At 57.4% G+C, this 19,693-nt stretch overlaps 1 protein-coding gene across 3 annotated transcripts in view; it reads right to left on the bottom strand.

Annotated features, from left to right (window-relative positions):
- Positions 1 to 19,693, bottom strand: part of SDK2 (sidekick cell adhesion molecule 2) — a 264,077-nt gene that overhangs the window by 40,756 nt on the left and 203,628 nt on the right. For all 3 annotated transcript variants that reach the window (XM_060290211.1, XM_030838094.2, XM_030838093.2), the window contains 14 exons: positions 13,971 to 14,166; positions 13,674 to 13,772; positions 13,097 to 13,288; positions 11,352 to 11,473; positions 10,482 to 10,591; positions 10,230 to 10,380; positions 7,500 to 7,737; positions 6,605 to 6,720; positions 5,751 to 5,940; positions 4,250 to 4,348; positions 3,157 to 3,351; positions 1,888 to 2,089; positions 678 to 781; positions 97 to 167 (listed from right to left, as the gene is read on the bottom strand). In XM_060290211.1, the coding sequence (XP_060146194.1) occupies positions 97 to 167; positions 678 to 781; positions 1,888 to 2,089; positions 3,157 to 3,351; positions 4,250 to 4,348; positions 5,751 to 5,940; positions 6,605 to 6,720; positions 7,500 to 7,737; positions 10,230 to 10,380; positions 10,482 to 10,591; positions 11,352 to 11,473; positions 13,097 to 13,288; positions 13,674 to 13,772; positions 13,971 to 14,166 (2,085 nt within the window). The remainder of the gene's footprint in view (positions 1 to 96; positions 168 to 677; positions 782 to 1,887; positions 2,090 to 3,156; positions 3,352 to 4,249; positions 4,349 to 5,750; positions 5,941 to 6,604; positions 6,721 to 7,499; positions 7,738 to 10,229; positions 10,381 to 10,481; positions 10,592 to 11,351; positions 11,474 to 13,096; positions 13,289 to 13,673; positions 13,773 to 13,970; positions 14,167 to 19,693) is intronic.

Consider the following 19,693-nt stretch of genomic DNA (forward strand, 5'->3'; position numbering starts at 1 on the left):
TCCAGCCCTGCGGGGGCTATTGTCTTTCTGGTCCCAGCACAGGGTGTGTCTGAGTCCTCGTGGGACACGGGCCCCTCCCCGCCTGCCCGGCCGTACCTGCCATCGGATCAGCACGGAGGTGGTGGTGTGCGGTGTCACTGAGACAATTGTGGGTGCTTCATCAGGGGCTGGGGGGAGAGGCGGACAGGTGAGCTCTGGGGGGGGGTGGGACTTAGGCCCCCTGGGAGCCATGGGACCAGATTCTGCAGACACTGGTCCCACTTAAGCCCCTCCTCATGCCCACCGCCCCAAGTTCTGTACAACAAAGAGCCAGTGTAAAGTGGGAGAGGGGCCGGGACCTTGACCCCAGCCCAAACCCAAGGGCCCCGATCCCCTCCTCTCTGCACCCAGTGCCACAGGCCTCCCCACTCCCACTGAGGTTTCCTGGGGTCGGCCATGAGCTTCGAGGACAGAGAAGAAACACACGAGGATGCCAGGCTGGCTGTGGGTCCTGAGCCCATGGCAAAGGCCCCTCTGGCCCAAACCTCCTTGGGACTCTGCCTGGGGAGCCAGACCAAGGGCCCAGCAGGCCCAGTGCCCCACTCATCTTTGGAGGCTCCTCCCCCAGAAGAGAATGCCCAGTGCCCAGCAAGTGCCCGGGGGACCAAGAGAAAGAGACCCCAGTGGAGGGCACTGACCGGCCTGCAGGGTGGTCAGTGGTTCCGACTCCTTGCTGAACTCACTGTCCCCGATGTCATTGGTGGCCTTCACTCGGAACTTGTAGGACGTGAAGGGCTTGAGCCTGTGTAGGGGAATCGGGTTTGATGAACAGAGGTGCCCCCTAACGGCCCTGCCCCGCCGTCCCTGCTTCCCATCTCCCCAGGGCAGCCCCAGCAGCTGTGGGTCCATCACACAGACGGGAACGTGGAGGTTCAGAAGGACGGTCTGCTACGCAGGCAACAAGCTCGGGCCAGGCCCTGGGGTGCCCTAGACCAGGCCAGCTCAGGGTGTGGCCTCACCTTGGCCGCAGCTAGATGCCAAAGGTCCCCAAGTGGAAACGTCCACATATCCCCTATCTCAGAGGGGCCTGGAGGTAGGAAAGCTCCAGTAACTTCCCCTCAGAGCTGACACCTCCCCCAGCCCTCTCTTGCATTTAGTGAATTGAGGAAGGGCTGAGGGTCTCAGGAGTTAACCAGCACTTCATCTCGATAAGCCTCATTTCCTCTGCAGGCAAACAGCTTCCTTTCTGATTTATTGAGGGTGGGAGGGGGAGTGAGGGGAAAAGTCTTGCTCAAAACTCTCGGTCTCATCAACTGGAATGTTAAAAATACATCCCGGGCTTCCCGGGTGGCGCAGTGGTTGGGAGTCCGCCTGCCGATGCAGGGGACGCAGGTTCGTGCCCCGGTCCGGGAAGATTCCACATGACGCGGGGCGGCTGGGCCCGTGAGCCATGGCCGCTGAGCCTGCGCGTCCGGAGCCTGTGCTCCGCAGCAGGAGAGGCCACAACAGTGAGAGGCCCGCGTACCGCAAAAAAACCCCAAAAACCAAAAAACAAAAAACCCCCACATCCCACTAGGAATTAAATTGAAGGCAGAACTTTGGAGCGAAGCTCCACTCCCCTATTAAGGATGGAGAGGGAGGCTCCGCCTGGCTGGAGAAATCCAGCTAATGAAGGATGGCGAGCCTTTCACGGAGGGGGCTTCTAGGCTCCAGAAATAGATAATAAGAGGCAGCCCTAACAAGGCTCCAGAGAGGGTGGGGAGGGAGGTTAGGACAGAGCTGGAGGGGATGAGCGTGGACACGGAGAGGTCCCGGGGGATGCCGGCTGTGGAAGCGATCTGGGGGTGGGCGGGGTCTGGGCCGGGAGGGGCGGAGCGGAGGTGCTGGTGGACACACGGGGGGCCTCACCTGTCCACAACGAAGGCGGAGGCGTTGTGGCTCACAGAGGCTGAGTGCAGGGCCCACCTGCCGCTGGGCAGCTCGCGGGTCTGGATGGTGTAGTAGCGCACGGGGGACAGCCCGTCGCTCCCGGGCTCCCAGGACAGGAGCACGCTGCGTGCCTTCACGTTCTCCTGCTGCACCACGGGCTTGCTGGGGGGCTGCGGGCGGTCTGGAGGGGGTGGATCGGGGAGGAGCAGGTGAGGCCACGGCGGAGGTGGGGGTGCACTTTCTCGGCGCCCGGGAGCACTGATGCCCCCCATCCCATCCCATTTCTGCACGCAGGTCCCAACAGTCAGCACCGTGGCTCCTGGCCAGCGACTGTCCCTGGGCTACTCGAGGCCCAGGTGCCTGGGAATTTACACCCCCTGAGGGCAGCCCCAGCACAGGGCTGACAGTGAGGTGGTGTGAACGCCCCAGTTCCTTTGCCCTGGTCTGCACGGTGCTGAGATGGGACCCACGCTGTCCCCAGTGGGGTGGGGCTGAGCCCACATCTCCCTCGGTGGGACTCGGCTTTGTCCCCTGCGAGGGCTTGGCCTCTGCTCACTTCCCCACGCCCCATAGCGGGATTCTTGGTCTCAGCACTCTGGCTCTTGGGTGGATGAGGCTTTGTTGCGGGACCTATCCTGTGCGTTGCAGGATGTGTAGCGGCACCCCGGCCTCTACCCTCTAGATGCCAGGGGCATTTCCTTTCCACCTGTGACACCCAGACTCTGCCCAGTATCCCGGGGTGGAGGCAAGGGCACCCTGGCTGAGAAGCACTGTCCTCCTGGTTTTTCCTGGGAACACTGTCTAAAAAATCACGCTCACAGGGATCTGGGGCTCAGGCCTGCTTCTGGGGAACCCAACTTTGGGCGAGAAGCCGGTCAGGGAGGCAGGGCGACGGCAGCCAGGGCTCCAGGCTGCAGTCCCATCCTCCACCCAACTGGACACGGTCTCCTCTTGAAAAGGAGGGGAGAGAGGAAGGAAGCTGGTCTCACCGGCTCGTCCTTTAGAAAATCTGGGCAGGGCAGGACCCTGGGGAGGGGAACTCCCAGATCAGCTCTGGAAGTCTGCTGGAGCCCTTGCTGACCTTGGCCTCAGAGATTTGAGCCCACTTTCCATTCTGGACCAGGGCAAGAGACTCACAACTAGCCCACCCCGAGCCGTGCACGAGGAGATGGTGTGAGCTCCCGGGCCGGCTGCGGGTGCCCCCCCTCCGAGGCCCCCCAGGCCTCCCCAGTCCCGGTGGGCAGTCACCTCTCTTCTCCGTGGTCACCACCAAGGCCTCGGCGGCCTCTCCCCAGCCCTTGCGGGTCTGGGCCGTGATGCGGAACAGGTAGACGGACTCTGGCTTGAGGCCGGTGGCCGTGAACTGGCGGGCGCTGGGCACGAGCACCTCCACCGTGGCAGCGTTGGCCGTGGTGGCGTTGAGCCTGTGTGTGATCTGGTAGGCTGCGGGGAAGGAAGGAGACGGGCCGTGCTGGGAGGTGGGGCTGCGGGGGGCACGAGCAGGTGCTCTATGCAGCGTCTGCAACCCCCAGCCCAGCCCCCGACGAGGCAACTGAGGCTCAGGGAGGCCAGGCCACCTGCCAGGAATTGACCAAGCTGGAATTCCAGCCCAGGTCTTTCTAAGCCCAAACGCCTTCCCCCCACCCCCCAACCCCCCAGCCCCATCGACTCTGTCTCCAGAGGCACAGCTTTCACAGGGGGCGGGCGCTGCACGATGCCAGGACTGAGCCCTGGACCGGCACAGGTGGTCCGATCCCCCGTCCTACAGGTGAGGGGCTGAGGCCATGGAGGGAAGCCGACTTGCTCAAGTTCACACAGCTGTTCATTTCAAGCCTATGAGTCTTCTCGTGTGTGTGTGTGTGTGTGTGTGTGTGTGTGTGTCTGCGTGTGTGTGTGTGTGTCTGCGTGTGTGTGTGTGTTAGTAGGAACCGTGACTACGAAATGATGCTTCCGACCTGTAGCATCCCTCCTGGGTGCCTCAGGCCTCGTTTCCCACCTGTGGGCGCGGCTGCGCTGAGCCAGCCCATGTGCCCTCACTTGGCTACACTTAGGAACAGCGGCCAAGGGTCACCAGATGGCCAGTCCCCTGGGGACCTGGGTCACGTGGAGGCACAGAGCTGCCCAATGGTCCCTGAGACACCTGAGCCCCAACCTTGCCCTCCCGCTGATAATCTTACAGGCTGAGATTTCCAGTAGGAGAAATTAGACTCACAACCATTCTTGAGGACATGTGGACACTTGTCCTGGGCTTAGCCTCTCTCCGGCCAAGACTGAACTGCCTCCTTTACACCTTATACCTCCTTCTTCCTGCAGCCAGGGCCCAGGAGGGGTACAGGCTTACCAAGAATGATGCCGTTGGGGGCGGCTGGGGGCTGCCAGATGAGCCGCACCGAGGTGGTCCTCACCTCTGGGAACAGGATGCCCATGGGTGGTCCCGGGACTGGAGGGGACAGAGGAGAAGCAGGGGACACTGCAGCTGCCGCTCAGCCCCTAGACCAGCCCGGCTCCGGCAGAGCAGCACGGCGGGGGGCAGGGGAAGGGGTCACTCTGCTCGCTGAACTTCTGAGGAGTGTGTGTCTGTGCTTGGCACCGTGTCCTCACACAGGACGTGGAGATGCTATCAGTGAGGTTTATGCGTTACTTGGCAGGAACTAGACAGGGCCGAGGCTCCAGCTTTGGGGCAAATGAAAGCACCAACCCCAAGCACACACCACTCCTCTTTCTGGACCTCACTCTGGGACCCGTGGACCTGGAGCTCCACCGCTCCTCTTTCTGGACCTCACTCTGGGACCCGTGGACCTGGAGCTCCACCGCTCCTCTTTCTGGACCTCACTCTGGGACCCGTGCATCCGGAGCTCCACCGCTCCTCTTTCTGGACCTCACTCTGGAACCCGCGGGCCTGGAGCTCCCTGCCCAAACAGCCCCAGGCATGCTTCCCTTCTACAGGGGCCTGGAACCACCCCCCTGAGGGTGTAGACTTGTCCCTCTGGACGGAGGGATGGCCAAGGGGCAGGTGTTTTGGGCAAATGGATGGAAACTGAATGGTAATGGGCCAGAGGAGATGGGGGCGGAGGGGAGACAACAGGGTGGCAGAGTCGGGGGACGGCTGGGGGGGCAGCTCTTCCCAGGCTGCCTCGATCTAATTCGGAATGCCAAGAAATCTGAGATTTCTAAACTTGAACTTGGCCTTCCAGGCCATTAGGAGGGTGTATCTGTCACGGCAGGAGGGTAGGACATATTCAATTTAACAGATCATTAGCTTCATTTATCACTTTAGAACAGAGACATATGGTGTTTGGGCTTCGCTTTGCACTCTCGTCCCGACCCCACAAGTGTTTTTGGTGAGCAGTATGTGAGGATGTGTGTGGGGAGGAGGAAGGGGGGCAAAGGACCTGTCAGCTCAGCCTCCGATGGGGAGTTTTGCTGCAGAGATGAATGCCTGGAGCCCGGCAGGCGTCATTCGTTTGCTAACAGGACCTGTAGGCTTGTGTAAAGGAAAAAATCAAGCCTTTCGCTTGCACAGACCTGGGCTCGGAGAGAGCCTGCCCCAGGTGAACAAGAAATCAAAGCGGGTACAAATCCTCTTTTCTGTTCACCTGTCCCGGAGAGACTGGATCAGATGCCAGTCTGCCCTTGCATTGTCATTTCTTCCTTTGTAATTAGCATCCCTTGCAGTGGGGTTGGTGGCCCTCAGTGACCTGCTTCCCCCAGCAGAAGCCTGAGGCCACGGTTCCCTTTGGGGCAGAGAGAGACCTCAGAGGGGCGGGGCAGGGCTGGGCAGGGTAGGGGTGGACAAAGCGCAGCTCTCAGCCTTCCCCAGGCTCCCAGGGACAGAAACGTACCGTCATCCAGCGTCCGCTCCAGGATGGCAGGATGGCTGGGGCTGCCGTCCCCGATGCGCGTGAAGGCTAGCACCTGCACCTCGTACAGCACGTATTTGCCCAGGCCTGTGAGCTGGGCGCTGCGTGACGAGTTCCCTTCCACCAGCCAGAACCGGGGCTGGGAGTCTGAGTCCTTCTCCTTATACAGCACCTGTTGGAGCCCAGCGCAGGGGTGAGGGCCTCCGGCCTGGGTCTGGTCCCGCCAGAACCTCTCCTATCTCCTCCCCAGGAGCCAGGTGGGTGAGGATGAGTGGGTGGACCTGGGGCTCCCTGGAGGGGCTTGGTTCCCAGGTTACACAAGCCTAGTGCTCGGGGAGGGAGGGGGACACAAAGATGCAGTCAGCCATGGAGCTGGAAGGTTCCTTAGAGAGCATCCAGCTGAGAAAACAGGCCCAGAGAGGGGGCGTGACTTGCCCAAGGTCACACAGCCAGTAGTGGCAGAGCTGGGATGTTAAGCTACGTCTCCTGACTTCCAGGCTGGGGTGGCAGGTGCAGCTTTGGGAGGAATTCTAGAAGATAATGGAAATTGAAGCTGGGCCCATCGGGGCTGAGAGTGAGGCTTGGGGCACCCAGTGTGGCCTCCTGGGGGAGGTAGAGCTGCCCCAAGGACCTCAGGCCTTCATGGGAAGCTTCCCCACCCCCAAGGGAGGACTCCTTGGTTGTCATGGTGACCAACGGATGCCGCCGGCAGATCCCCGGTGTCCGCTGTAGAAGGCAGAGTCCTGGGCCCCAGGGGGTCGCGAGGACAGGGCGCCGGGACAGGGAAGTGGGTGCAGGGGCTCCAGCCCCCTCCCGTGCTCGGATCTGGGATTCACCTTGTAGCCCAGCACCAGCCCGTTGCGGTCGGCCTCTGGGACTTCGCTCCAGCGAACCAGCATGCTGCTGGAGGTGGTGGCCAGCACAGACACGTTGGTGGGGCCCGAGGACGGCACTGGGGGAGAAAGGAGCGGAGAGAAGCAGCTCACGACCCAGAGCGGACCCGACAGTGGAGGGGGTGGACTGGGGTCTGAGGAAGGAAACGGGGCATGGTCCCCAAATAGCAAATTATTCTGCGACGATGATGCCTTTGGCTCTGGAGTGTCGCAGATGCTGCTTCTGGCTTCAGATCAGCCTCCCCGTTATCCCCCCTCAGACTAACGTTAGGATGAGGCTGCATTTCCTGCCAGCGTAGCAGCAAGGGGTGGGGGAGGGGCTAGGGTGGGAAAGCAGCCGTCATTTAAAGGGCGTTAGGAAAAAGCCACAGAGCTACACGCCACATGCGGCTGGATGAGGGCTGCCTGTAGGCCGGGAGCACATATTCTGTGGGTGTCCCCTTGCCAGGCCCCTATGAGCCGCTGCTGCTTCTGGAATGTTCTGAGAGCTCACCCAACCCGTACCCTCTCCCCACCCCCCCACCTCCATCTTGGGGTCTCACAGGCACTGCTGGGTGTCAGGGTTAAAAGTGGGGACACAGAGGCGGGAAGCCCCTCCTGGGAACCTCTGGAAGCAGTGCTGGGAAAATCAGGTTCTGGAAGGCGCGGCCACGCACACACAGGGCGCTCTGCGGGACGCTGAGCACAAGTAGGAAAAGGAGCCCAGGACATTTTCGCACGACAGCTCCAGCCTTTGAGCCCTTAGCAGGCCCTGAGGGCAGAGAGACAAAGGTGGGGGGGTATCCCCAGGCCCCAGGGCGGTGAAGCGGGTGGGGTAGCTGGCATGAGGGCGCAGTACCTGACTCCCGGGTCCTGCCCAACACCGTCTGGCTCCAGGGCCCGCTCCCGATGGCGTTGAAGGCCTGCACCTGGACGCGGTACTCCGTCCACTCCTCCAGGTCTTCGATGGTGTACTCCCGTTCCACGCGGTCTTGGACCACGTGGCTCAGCGTCTTGCCGTGGCCGTCCGCCCGGCTGTACTTGATCTTGTAGCCCACCGACTCGGGGCTCCCGTTGTATTCCATCTCTGGGAGAGGCTGCGGGAGGGCAGGGGTGGGAAAAGCAGCTGTGAGGCCAGGCCCACCTAGCATACGGAAGAACTGCCTGGCTCGAGCTGCCTCTTCCAGGCAGCCTTCGGGATTACCCAGCCCACTGTCCAGCCCGTCAGCACCCACGTGAGGCGCTCTCACCCCTGGGTGTGGCTTAGTTGTGTAACTCTGTGCTTCTGACAGTCCCACCATCTCCCTGTCTCTCTACCCTGGGTTCAGAGGAGAGGCGGCATCCACTCTTCATTGTGCAGGTGACAAATTTATGACCCTGCCAGGGGAGTTGGCCCTGGTGAAGAGAGGCATAAAGGCTGTCTGTCCCACACTCAGCACCTGTGGCAGGGGCTGTCTCTGCCACTTAACTCCCTCACTCAGCCTGCCAACATATACGTATGTAACTGCCTACGGCACGCCTGGTCTCAGGTTGTGTCTGCCCTTGGAGAAGCAAGCACGTGAAGGCAGCATCTCAGGCATGGGCGGAGCTCCAGTCACTGTCAGGAGGTCCTTCCATCCAGCACACCTCCGCCTCTCCCGCTGCAGTTTCAGCCTCCTCCTTTTTGTTTGAGTCTCAGTGAAGAGAAAAAAGACAGCTTCATCTCCTGAGCCTATGATTAGGCTGGTGGGGCTGTGGTCACCGGCTCAAGGTCATGCGGATGAACCTGGGCAGTGCTGATAAGCGGTGGAGGTCTTTGTACACTGGGGGCAGCCTGGGATCTGAAGCAGGCGCGAGCTGAGGGCCCAGCCTTCAGATTCTCCTCTGAAGGTGACAGGGCTGGAGCTGGGGCATCCTCAGCCCTCACCTGCCCGCATTCTGCTTCCCCAGAGGCTCCGACGAGCCCGTGATCCGCAGGCCCTGCACGTCCTGACCTACTTTCTCTGGCTGCTCGGCCTCTGCCTCACCGCCTACATCCCCCGTCCCTCCTGCCAGCCCCCGCTCCTACAGACACTCAGTGAAGCAGACTAGAGGCCATTAAGACAGCAATCAATGGGCCTGAGAGCTTGAGATGGGCCTTGAGCACATGCTCTCCTACCTGCTAAGGAAAGGCAGCGGGCCATGCGCCATTAGGTGGGGCCGGAGGGGCCCGGGGCCCCGCACAGTGCAACCCCTGCCTTTTATTCCCCCTCCAGCTCCCACCCTACGTACCAGACTTTTTAGCCTTTTAGTATTTGGAAACCTTAAAGTGAGATGCAGAAGGGACGTGGGGAGCAGCCTGGAGGGGAGCAGAACTGAGGTGAGAAGTGGGGGGTCGGCGAGGGGCGAACTGGGCCTGACGGCTCTGCCTGCTGCTGGTGCCTGACGGCTCTGCCTGCTGCTGGTCCCAGCCGCCTGGGAGGGCCGTCGTCATTCATAACTAGCGCTCGTCTGGGCTGATGGCCATTAGCGCCTCCATCAGGCGTGTCCGGGCAAGCGAAAGGCAGCAATGACTTTCTGGTAAATCTCAGCCCACAGCTCGGGGTTTTGCAAGTTGAGTTTGGGGCAACTAGTAAGACATCTTTAGTGGAAGCAAAAAAGAGTTGCATGGCCGGAGGGGCCTGGTGAAGTGGAGGCAGGCAGTTCCCCCTGAAGCTATCATTCCTGGATTCTCTAAGGAGCCGGGCTGTTCGGTGCTGGCCCCACGTCTGCTTGTCTAGGAATTCCTCTTGGGTTTCTGCTTTGTGGCGACCGCGCCGGGAAACGCGGTTCCAGGCGATGTCCTGGGGGAGAAATGCTCTCTCCTGTTCCCCAGAAGATGGGCTGGCTCAGGGGTTAGGGCGGCGGATTCTGGGGGCCAGACTCCCCGGGTTGGGACCCCGAGCCCTGCTGTTAACTAGGGGGTGTGGGGGGTCTTGGGCCAGTTATTCCACCTCTCTCTGCCTCAGTTTCCTCCTCTGTAAGGTGGGGGCCAGGATCACTGTCACAGGCTCGTGGAGAGGGTTCAAGGTCCAACTCTGACAGCACTCAGAACCCAGCTTGGCAGGAGGAGAAGGCCTCTGCACGTATTACTCACTCGTGCAGGGTCACCGGGGTAATGACCCTCGATGTGGAACCCTGATCTGTGGGGACAGAGCCTAATGCCTCCCCGACCCCCCCCCCCCCCAACCTGAGAAGCAACCCCTCCCTCTCTGACTTGGTGGGTGAGACAACTTACATCCGAAGCCCAGAACCACCCCGGGAGCTGTGTGACTGTGGGTGAATTCCTAACCTCTCGGAGCCTCAGTTTTCGTAGCTGTAAATTGGGAGAGTACCATGTCCTTTGCAGGATGACTGGGAGGATTAAATGGAAGAAAAAATAATGTAAAGTGCTTGGCGTGTGGCAATGCTCAATACACAGTATTTTTGAGCTTCTTTTCACGTGGGGCATTTGTTCATTGGAGTAAGACTGATGCTCAGAACAGAGGAGGGGCCTGGAGGGAATCCGGTGGACGCCTGCTTTGAGGCACCTCTGCAGGGTGCTGAGGCCCGAGGAGACGTCCCACCCCCGCCGCCCTCGCGGGAGCCTCACCACCCAGCGGAGCCACAGGCTGGTCTCACTCGCCGTGCGCAGCGTCACGTTGGCCGGGGCCATGTCAGGGGGCGCCTGGAGGGTCTGGATCTTTCTGGAAGGCTGGCTGGGTGGGCTAGTGCCCACGATATTCACCTGGCGCATGCGGAAGCTGAGATGGGCGGAGACGGGTGAGCAAAATGGTGAGGGCAGGACCCCAGGGCCAAAGCCCGTCCCAGGCCGGGCAGCCCCCGCCCCTTCCTAACCCATTACCTGTAGTAGGTGAAGGGGTTCAGGTCGGGCACCTCCATGGACCGGGCGTCGGGCTCGTTGGGGAGCTGGTGAATCAGCAGCCACTCCTCTCCCTCCCCGACCACGCCCACCTGAAAATGGAGACACCCTTAGACCTGGCCAGCCTGCCGGGCTGAGATGGGGGTGCTCTGAGCCCCAGCTCCCGGGAGGTATAGCCCGGCCCAGGGAAGGTCTTGACACAAAGCCCAGGGCTCACCCGGAGGGCACCACAGGGGGCCCCCATCTTTCCAGGCCCTTAAACAAGACTTCAAGTGGGACCCCGAGCCCTCCTGCATCAGAATCTCACGGGCTGCTTATTATAAACCCACTCCTGGGCGCTGCCCTTGACCCAGCCAATCAGAATCCCCGGGGGTGGTGCCCAGGCGCCTGCATATCTATCAGCAGTAAGTTCCCAGGTGATTCTCCCCAACACCCTGGCACGCTTCTTAAAACCCCAGCTAAATCAAAATCAGAATTTCTGGGGGTGGGACCCAGGTGCTGGAACTTCTGAACACTCCCCTGGTGCAGGCAAAGGTGAGACCCATGGGTGTAAAGGGCTGCAGGAAGCAGCTGGTTATTTCTCTAGGCTAGCCAGTCACCACCCTGACCAGAGGAGGGGTGTGTGTGTGTGTGTGTGTGTGTGTGTGTGTGTGTGTGTGTGTGTGTGTGTGTGTACGCAGGTGAGGTGGAGGTGGAACTGTGGGCATTTCTGGTGTATCTGACTTTCTGATAGTTGCATGTGAAACTCACACAGATTGAAACACACATGTGATTTGCTCTCAAGAGCAGGCGTGCGGCCAAGGCCGGGGAGCAGGCTGCCCAGGCTGTAGGGCTCTCCTCCGGCAGCTTTACCTGGGCCTCCACCAGCCAGCGGGAGATGGAGGTCTTCCCATCATAACCTGGCCTGAACTGCAAGGTCACGGAGCGGGGGCCGATGTTGGAAATGCCCAGGTTGGTGGGGGCTCCTGGGAGTTCTGGAAAAGGAAAACAGGGCAGGAAAGGAGTGAGAAGAAGGTCCTTCCACCCCCCACAGGACTCTCCAGGCACGGGGCGGCGGGGGGGGGGGGGGCTGTGTGTCGCAATTTCCTAGACACCTCGGAGTAGGAGCATGGCCGAGGTCTCAACCCACAACACGGCCTTCGGCCCTGCATCTAAGGCTCACTGTGTTCAGACCAGGGACCGAGGTAGGCTCGGGGCTGAGAGAACCCCCCAGGGCCAGGAAACGGGGGCTGGGCTTCCTGAATGAATTCTCTCCATCTACACACAACCCATTACAGCCCTCCCAAACCAATAATGGCTGAGGGAGGTTAGAAGGAGGGATGAGGACGGGAGGAAGCCCCTGTATTCTTTTTTTTTTTTTAATTATTAACTTTATTTAGTTTTTGGCTGCGTTGGGTCTTCGTTGCTGCACACGGGCTTTCTCTAGTTGCAGCGAGCGGGGGCTACTCTTCGTTGAGGTGCGTGGGCTTCTCACTGCGGTGGCTTCTCTTGTGGAGCACAGGCTCTAGGCACACGGGCTCAGTAGTTGTGGCTCGCAGGCTCTAGAATGCAGGCTCAGTAGTTGTGGCGCACGGGCTTAGTTGCTCCGCGGCATGTGGGATCTTCTAGGACCAGGGCTCGAACCCATGTCCCCTACATTGGCAGGCGGATTCTTAACCGCTACACCACCAGGGAATTCCCAAAGTCCCTGTATTCTGACCAGGAACCTTGGGGTTCAGGGTGAACAGAGAGAGAACAGATTCCGGGGTCGGACTGTCTGAGTTGAAATCCAACTCCACTGCTTCTGATGCTGTGTGCCTTTGGGCAAGTTACCTAACCTTTCTGTGCCGCAGTGTCTTCCTCGGTAAAATGCAGATGATAATAATATTGCCTACCTCAGGGTTGTTGGGAGGGCTAAGTGCACGGATGCACTGAGCTCTGGGCCAGGTGAGCACTACAGTGTATCACTTGGGGTCAACTGAAGCTCAGGTATCTCAACCACCTCGGTGGGCAGGTCGAGGGATTCTGGCCACATCGCACAAGCACAGACTTACAGACCCAGACAGGACCACGTGGCTATCCGGTGTGTCTCTCCATAGACACAGATGGGGAAACTGAGGCACAGAGGGGGACGCTTGACCTGCTCAGGGTCACAGAGCCTGGCAGAAGCGCGATGGGGGCCAAAGCTTGCTGTTTACACCGGGGGTGAGGTTATTCTCACCCTGCTCTATCCCCTTCCCAACCAACATTTCCACTGGTTGGAATCCGTTTGGACCTTTTGGGCGACAGTGAGAATTCTTCCCCTGAATCATAGATACCGCTGCTTGATGCAGAACCTGGAGCAGGATGGGGGAGCAGAGGGAGGGGGCAGTGGTGGAAGGAGGCAAGGGTGGGGTTCTGCGGGGGCCCAGGCTCCCTGAGAATCAGGGGAGGAAGCGGCCGCAGCCCACACGGCCTCACCATCACGAGGATGCAGCCGGCCCTGGGAGGACCCGGGAACCCCAGACTCCAGGGAGGGGAGAGCTGTGTGGGAAGAAGCCAATCTTCCTGAAGAAGGGGCTTCCTCCCAAACAGGAGAACAAGAGGCCAGGAACCCAGCGCTGGGGGCAGGCACCCACCTGGAGGCACCCCGGAGGAGATGGTTGAGGCAGACACCTGGCCCTGGCCCTTGGCGGTCATGGCGGCCACCTCGATGGTGTAGGTGGTGAGCGCGGTGAGGCCCGTGACGCGGTACTCCAGGGTGACGTTGGGTAGGTAGTGCGTCACGCGGGTGTTGGTCCGGTTATACTCCTCCCAGGAGATCCGATATCCTGGGGAGAGGGCCCAGTGTGGTGTGAGCTTGGCTGGGACCTTAACTTTCTGCCCTGCTTCTCACTTCCTTACTAGTCTGGCAGTTAGACACGCATTGGAAGGAGGGGGCCGAGGGAGGTGGGAGCATCGTGCCTGGGGCCCCGGGTGTAACCTGGGTGGGTGCCCCTCGTTGGGTGTGGATTGCAGGAGGGAGGGTGGGTCACTGCGGCTGAAGATCTGGGATGCGGCTCAGAGCACAGGGGCTGAGAGCCTCCCATGAGTCCTTTCTAAGAAAGAGTGGCCTGCTGGGAGGCTCTGGATACACACTAGGTCGAAGGGAGGGGCATGGATGGGAGGGCCTTTGCCGCCCGTCTCACCCCGGGGCAGCGATGCCGTGGCGCCTACCTGTGAGAATGCCGTTCTTCTCCCCTGGTTCTTGCCAGCTGACCTTCAGCGAGGTGTCCAGGATTTCAGTGAAGCTCAGGTGTCCCACGGGCCCTGGCACTGTACCCAAAAGGGTCCCCCACCCACCCAATGCCAGTTAGAGCCGGAGAGAGACCACCGTCCTCAAGACAGCCCGTGGGGCTCCAGGGGTGACCCCCGGCTCGAAGACAAGGGCAGGGCCGTCCTGGGCCTGGAGTGCTCAGCCTGGCCCGCGGAGCGGGTGGGGGCAGAGGGAGCCGGGGTTAGGGCGCTGCCTACCGTCCTCGTGGGTGCGCGCCAGCTGCGGGGTGCTGCGAGGCCCGTCGCCGGGGGTGGTGAAGCACAGCACTGAGGTGAAGTACTCAGTGAACTTCTTCAGGCCCGACACAAAGCCCACGTGGATGCTGTCTTGAAAGTTGGGCCGGGCGGTCACCATGGTAACCTCCTCTTCCTGCTCTGGCTCCCAGGCCATCAGCTGCGGAGAGGGCAGCCACTCAAGCAGGGCGGCAGCGAGCACGCGCCAGCAGAGGCCCAGCGCTTTCCCACAGGCTGGGCCAACGGACAGAGTGTCCGGGAGCCCAGCTTTCCTAGGGTCCCTCCTCCCAGGGAGGGGAGGCCGGGCGGATACCCACAGGCCACTGGAGCATCTGTCCTCTGGGAGCTCACTTTGGTGTGCTGCTCCATTTGCTGAGTGATTTACTCTAAGCAAGGTACTGGGCAGGGTGGTTTCAGTGAGTCGTCTCCCACTCGATTCCCACAGCAACCCCACAGGGAGGTACTTGACCAAGACTGGCTACATAATTTGCAGGTCCAGTGCAAAATGCAAATGGAGGCCCCCTTGTTCAAAAATTACGAAGAATTTCCAGAGACGGCAGCAGAGCATTTAACTGAACGTGGGGTCCTTCTGAGCGTGGAGCCCTGAACCCCCACACAGGCATGAAGCCAGTCTTGTTTTTTACAGATGACGAAACAGGCTCAGAGAGGCTAAGTGACTTACAATATATCACACAGCTCCTGGGTAGCTGAGGGTCTTTGCTTCTACACCTGGGCTCCCATGCCTTTCTCTGCCTGGGCCGGGGCAGTTCCTCCTAAGAACTCCAGTATGTAGATAACTCTCTCTTTTAAACTTGTTCCAAGTTGGGATTTCAACTGTAACCATCCTCTAGAGGTGGAGCATTGGCAAGAAAACCCCGTCTGGAAATTCAGCAGCAATTTTCCTCTAATCTCCGCTCTACATATCCCAGCCATAATTGCATAAACGCCCCACCTCCCCTTCCTTCCTCTTTTATTAAAAATTGAAGAATAAAGTTGATTTACAATGTTGTGTTAACTTCTGCAAAGTAATTCATTTATACACATTTATACATCCTTTTTTTATTATTATTTTTTTTTCCGGTACGCAGGCCTCTCACCGTTGTGGCCTCTCCCGTTGCGGAGCACAGGCTCTGGACACGCAGGCTCAGCGGCCATGGCTCACGGGCCCAGCCGCTCCGCGGCATGTGGGATCTTCCCGGACCGGGGCACGAACCCGCGTCCCCTGCATCGGCAGGCGGACTCTCAACCACTGCGCCACCAGGGAAGCCCTATACATTCTTATTTTTTAATATTCTTTTCCATATGGTTTATCACAGGATAGTGAATATAGTTCCCTGTGCTATACAGTAGGACCTTGTTGTTTATCCATCCTATATATAATACTTTAGCATTAAATATAGCATCTGCTATGTTAGCATCTGCTAACCCCAAACTCCCAATCCATCCTTCCCCCAGCCCTCTCCCCCTTGGCAACCACAAGTCTGTCCTCTGTGAGTCTGTTTCTGTTTCGTAGACAACTTCATTTGTGTCGTATTTTAGATTTCACATATGAGTGACATCGCGTGGTGTCTGTCTTTCTCTGTCTGACTCAGTTCACTTAGTAGGAACATCTCTAGTTGCATCCGTGTTGCTGCACGTTCCTGCTGCTTCTTGACCTCCCGCCCCACACTCCCATTTTCTGGGCCCTTCGTCTGTCTCTAACAATGACAGCTGGTCTCACAGATTTCCTCAATTATTTCAAATTGATTAAATAGCAATTAATGGTGAAAAGCTATGCTGGATGAATTTTAATAAGCCTGGGTATTTATAGACATAAAACAATACCACGCCAATGTCTCTTGATTAACTCAGGCCCATGACAGTGCTTCATCTCCTCCTTTTCATGGCCGTGTGTTTATAAAGCATGTTTGGAAATTTAATTGGTATTGTGAAAAGATAGCCTATAGCAAGTTAATTAGATACCAATTAGACCCTAAAAATACTAATCAGAAACACTAAGTGGTATTTAATACGTAGGTTAAATACCATCCTTATTGCGGTTATCTTGTTTCATAACAATTCAATCGCTGAACTTCGCTGGAGTAGATTAAGAAACAAGCTTGATGTTTTAATATACTTTAATCAATGTAATTGCGAATTAATTACACCATTAGAATTGTGTGGTGCCTTCTCCAGTAAGTGCAAAATCTGGGTAAATATTATTTTTTCGGGTTTAGGCCAATTGTGATCACTACTATTTAAAAAAATAAGGCACGGGCTCCCCTGGTGGCGCAGTGGTTGAGAGTCCGCCTGCCGATGCAGGGGACACGGGTTTGTGCCCCGGCCCGGGAAGATCCCACATGCCGCGGAGCGGCTGGGCCCATGAGCCATGGCCGCTGAGCCGCGCGTCCGGAGCCTATGCTCCGCAACGGGAGAGGCCACAAGGGTGAGAGGCCTGTGTAAAAAAAAAAAAAAAAAAAAGGGACAAAGAATGTCTTGACAGGTGCCTTAAAGCACATTCACAGGGAATTGTCTTCAGATATGACAAAGAAGATGGGGACAGGGTGATGGTCGTGCGGTTGGGTGGAGTCATGACCACAGCATCATCCTCCAGGTCCAGGCCCAGAGCCCAAGACGGAGGCAGGACAGGGGTTGCTTCAAAACATTTACTCTGGGATGTGAACCACGTGTCCTGTAGCTGCATCCAAAGAGGAGGAGGCTAAGGGGTTAAGAGGCCTCTCCCTCAGGTCCAGGAAGACAATAGAATTGTCTTCTGCACCTCTATTGCTTCCAAGGGGCTGGGCTCTGGGCAGCCATGGGGTGGAGGCTGTGCTCCACACACACACTGGGCTCTGGTCCCATGAGCCCTTCCTGTGTGCCTGGCACTGGGTTAAGCCCATCACGGACCGGTCCCGTTTCACCATCGCAATGAGGATGACGTGCGAATCACTGTCCTGTGCTGCTACAAAAAGGAAACCAAGGCTCAGGAAGGTTGAGGACTGGTCAGTGCACAGGGGACCACCTGGATCTGGCTTCAGATTTGTGGACCTGAGACCTTAGACGCAGCCCTCTATCTGCCGAGGTACACACGGCTGCCAGGTGAGGACTGGGGGTTCTCCACGCCTGCTCTTGTTACCGGGGGTCAGCGCTGATTGACTTCCTCAGGTCCTTGGTCTTGGATTCTAAGCAGACTGGGCTGCCCTGAGCATGGCTGGGGTGTGTGGGTGAGTGTGCTTGTGGGGGGACTTCAGACCTAGATGGTGGGACAGGCAACTCCACCTTAGCAGAGGCCCAGGGGGTCACCCCTGTAACTGAAAGGGGTGTGTGTGTGTGTGTGTGTGTGTGTGAGATGGTGGGGGGGCCAGGGTGCAGAATGTGCAGCCAAAGCCGAGAGAAAGGACGACAGAGCACAGCTTTGCCATTTACTGTGTGACCCTGGGAAAATCACTCAACCTCTCTGAGCCTCAGGCTATTACAGGAGCCGGTATTAGCTACCTCAATGGTTGTGGGGAAAAGGGCTGAACTGACGTGCCTCCTGTTTCTGATGGAGGCAGTACCTCGCGGCCTCGAGAGTCTAGGAGAGTATAACCTGCTAGATTCTGGAGTTAAAAACAAGTAGGGGAAATTCTCTTTTGCACCCTCCCTTTGTCTTTCCCTCTACTTTTCTATCTCTTTTGCACGGATTCGCACAAAACATCCTGGAAGGATATGTAAGAAATTAACAACGGTGGTTCCCTGGAGTGTGGAGAATTTCAAGGTTGGGTGGGATAGAACCAGGCAGATGAGGGACTGGGCTGGCACGGCGTGAGATGGAGGATGTCTGCCTGCTACAAGTTTATCTTTTTACATTTGTTGGTTTTTGAATCGTGTAACTATATTCCCAGTTAAAAATTAAATTAAAAAATTAAAAAAATAACGGGGCGGTTTGGCAATAGCAGCAAAATTATACACATTTACCTTCTGACCAGCAATCGCATTTCTAAGAATCTGTTTCAGAGTTATATGTGCCAGTACGAAAAAATGTAGGCACAAAACTGTTCACTGCAGAAACCTTTGTTATAGTAAAAGACTGGAAACAACCAAAATGTCATCACTAGGGAGCTGGCTGACTAAACAATGGGAGATCCACATAATGGAACACGATACAGATTTTTTAAAAAGGGACAAGGAATATCTCTATATACTCTTACAGAGAGACCTCCAGGATACAATGTAAATAAAAAAGCAAAATGGAGAATGTATGTGGAGTACACTGTCATTTATCTAAGAAGGCGACGGTATACATTTATACATGCATAGCTTTTGTTTATGTTAAAGACATGGAAGGGAAAACCGAACCAAACCAACAAACAAAAAGAAATCACTTCTCTTGGGAAGGAGGAGGACCAGAATTCAGGCTGATTTTTTTCTGAATTAACTTTGCTTTGTAGATTTAACTTTGGAACCATGTAAATATGCTACATAATTATAGAATAAAATTAAATAAAAAAATCAATCCCTAAAAATCGAAACCCAAATGAAACAAATGAACCTCACTCTATATTGAATTGTAGCAAAATTGCACAGAAAGAAACCATTTCAGAGACTTTGCAGCACAGAAAGGGGGGGACTGTATCCCTGGTGGGATACCTCCTGAGAAGTACAGATAATCTGAAACTATTTTCAGTAATCACAGTGTTGATATTGCTGTTCTGAAACTGTCGTGGGTATTTGTGGGATCAAGTAGTGAGTAATTCTGTTGCTGTGGAAGAAACTAGGTTTTCAGAATGGAGAAAAGAGAGACAAAAGACCAATGAGATTATTTTTAAAATGTTAGAGTCCTGAAATTGAATTGGAAGTATCAGTACGTGTTTTATCTTTAAAAAAAGTATTTCTGAGTTGTCCATTCACAGGGCCTTGAAACAACAACCAATGCTAGAACCAGGAGCAGCCCCAGTGCCCAGATTTTGGTATCTAACTATCAGTAAAAGAAACAAGGGGGCTTCCCTGGGGGCGCAGTGGTTAGGAGTCCGCCTGCCGATGCAGGGGACGCAGGTTCGTGCCCCGGTCCGGGAGGATCCCACGTGCCGTGGAGCGGCTGGGCCCGAGAGCCATGGCCGCTGAGCCTGCGCGTCCGGAGCCTGTGCTCCGCAAGGGGAGAGGCCACGATAGTGAGAGGCCCGCGTACCACACACAAAAAAAAAGAAACAAGGGCTCCTTGATGACATGGCTGATCCCAGGCACAGGGCAGGAAAAGGAGCTACCTTGGGCCACCCTGTCATACCAGATAGCAAGGAACCTATCAAAGACTCCTGGGGCAGGCTTCCCTGGCGGCGCAGTAGTTGAGAATCTGCCTGCCAATGCAGGGGACACGGGTTCAAGCCCTGGTCTGGGAAGATCCCACATGCCACGGAGCAACTGGGCCCGTGAGCCATGGCCGCTGAGCCTGCGCGTCTGGAACCTGTGCTCCGCAACAAGAGAGGCCGTGACAATGAGAGGCCTGTGCACCGCGATGAAGAGTGGTCCCCGGGCTTCCCTGGTGGCGCAGTAGTTGAGAGTCCGCCTGCCAATGCAGGGTACACGGGTTCAAGCCCTGGTCTGGGAAGATCCCACATACCGCGGAGCGGCTGGGCCCCATGAGCCATGGCCGCTGAGCCTGCGCGTCCGGAGCCTGTGCTCCGTAACAGGAGAGGCCACAGCAGTGAGAGGCCCGCGTACAGCAAAAAAAA

The sequence above is a fragment of the Globicephala melas genome, chromosome 20 (assembly GCF_963455315.2).
Source record: "Globicephala melas chromosome 20, mGloMel1.2, whole genome shotgun sequence".
Classification (NCBI taxonomy): domain Eukaryota; kingdom Metazoa; phylum Chordata; class Mammalia; order Artiodactyla; family Delphinidae; genus Globicephala; species Globicephala melas.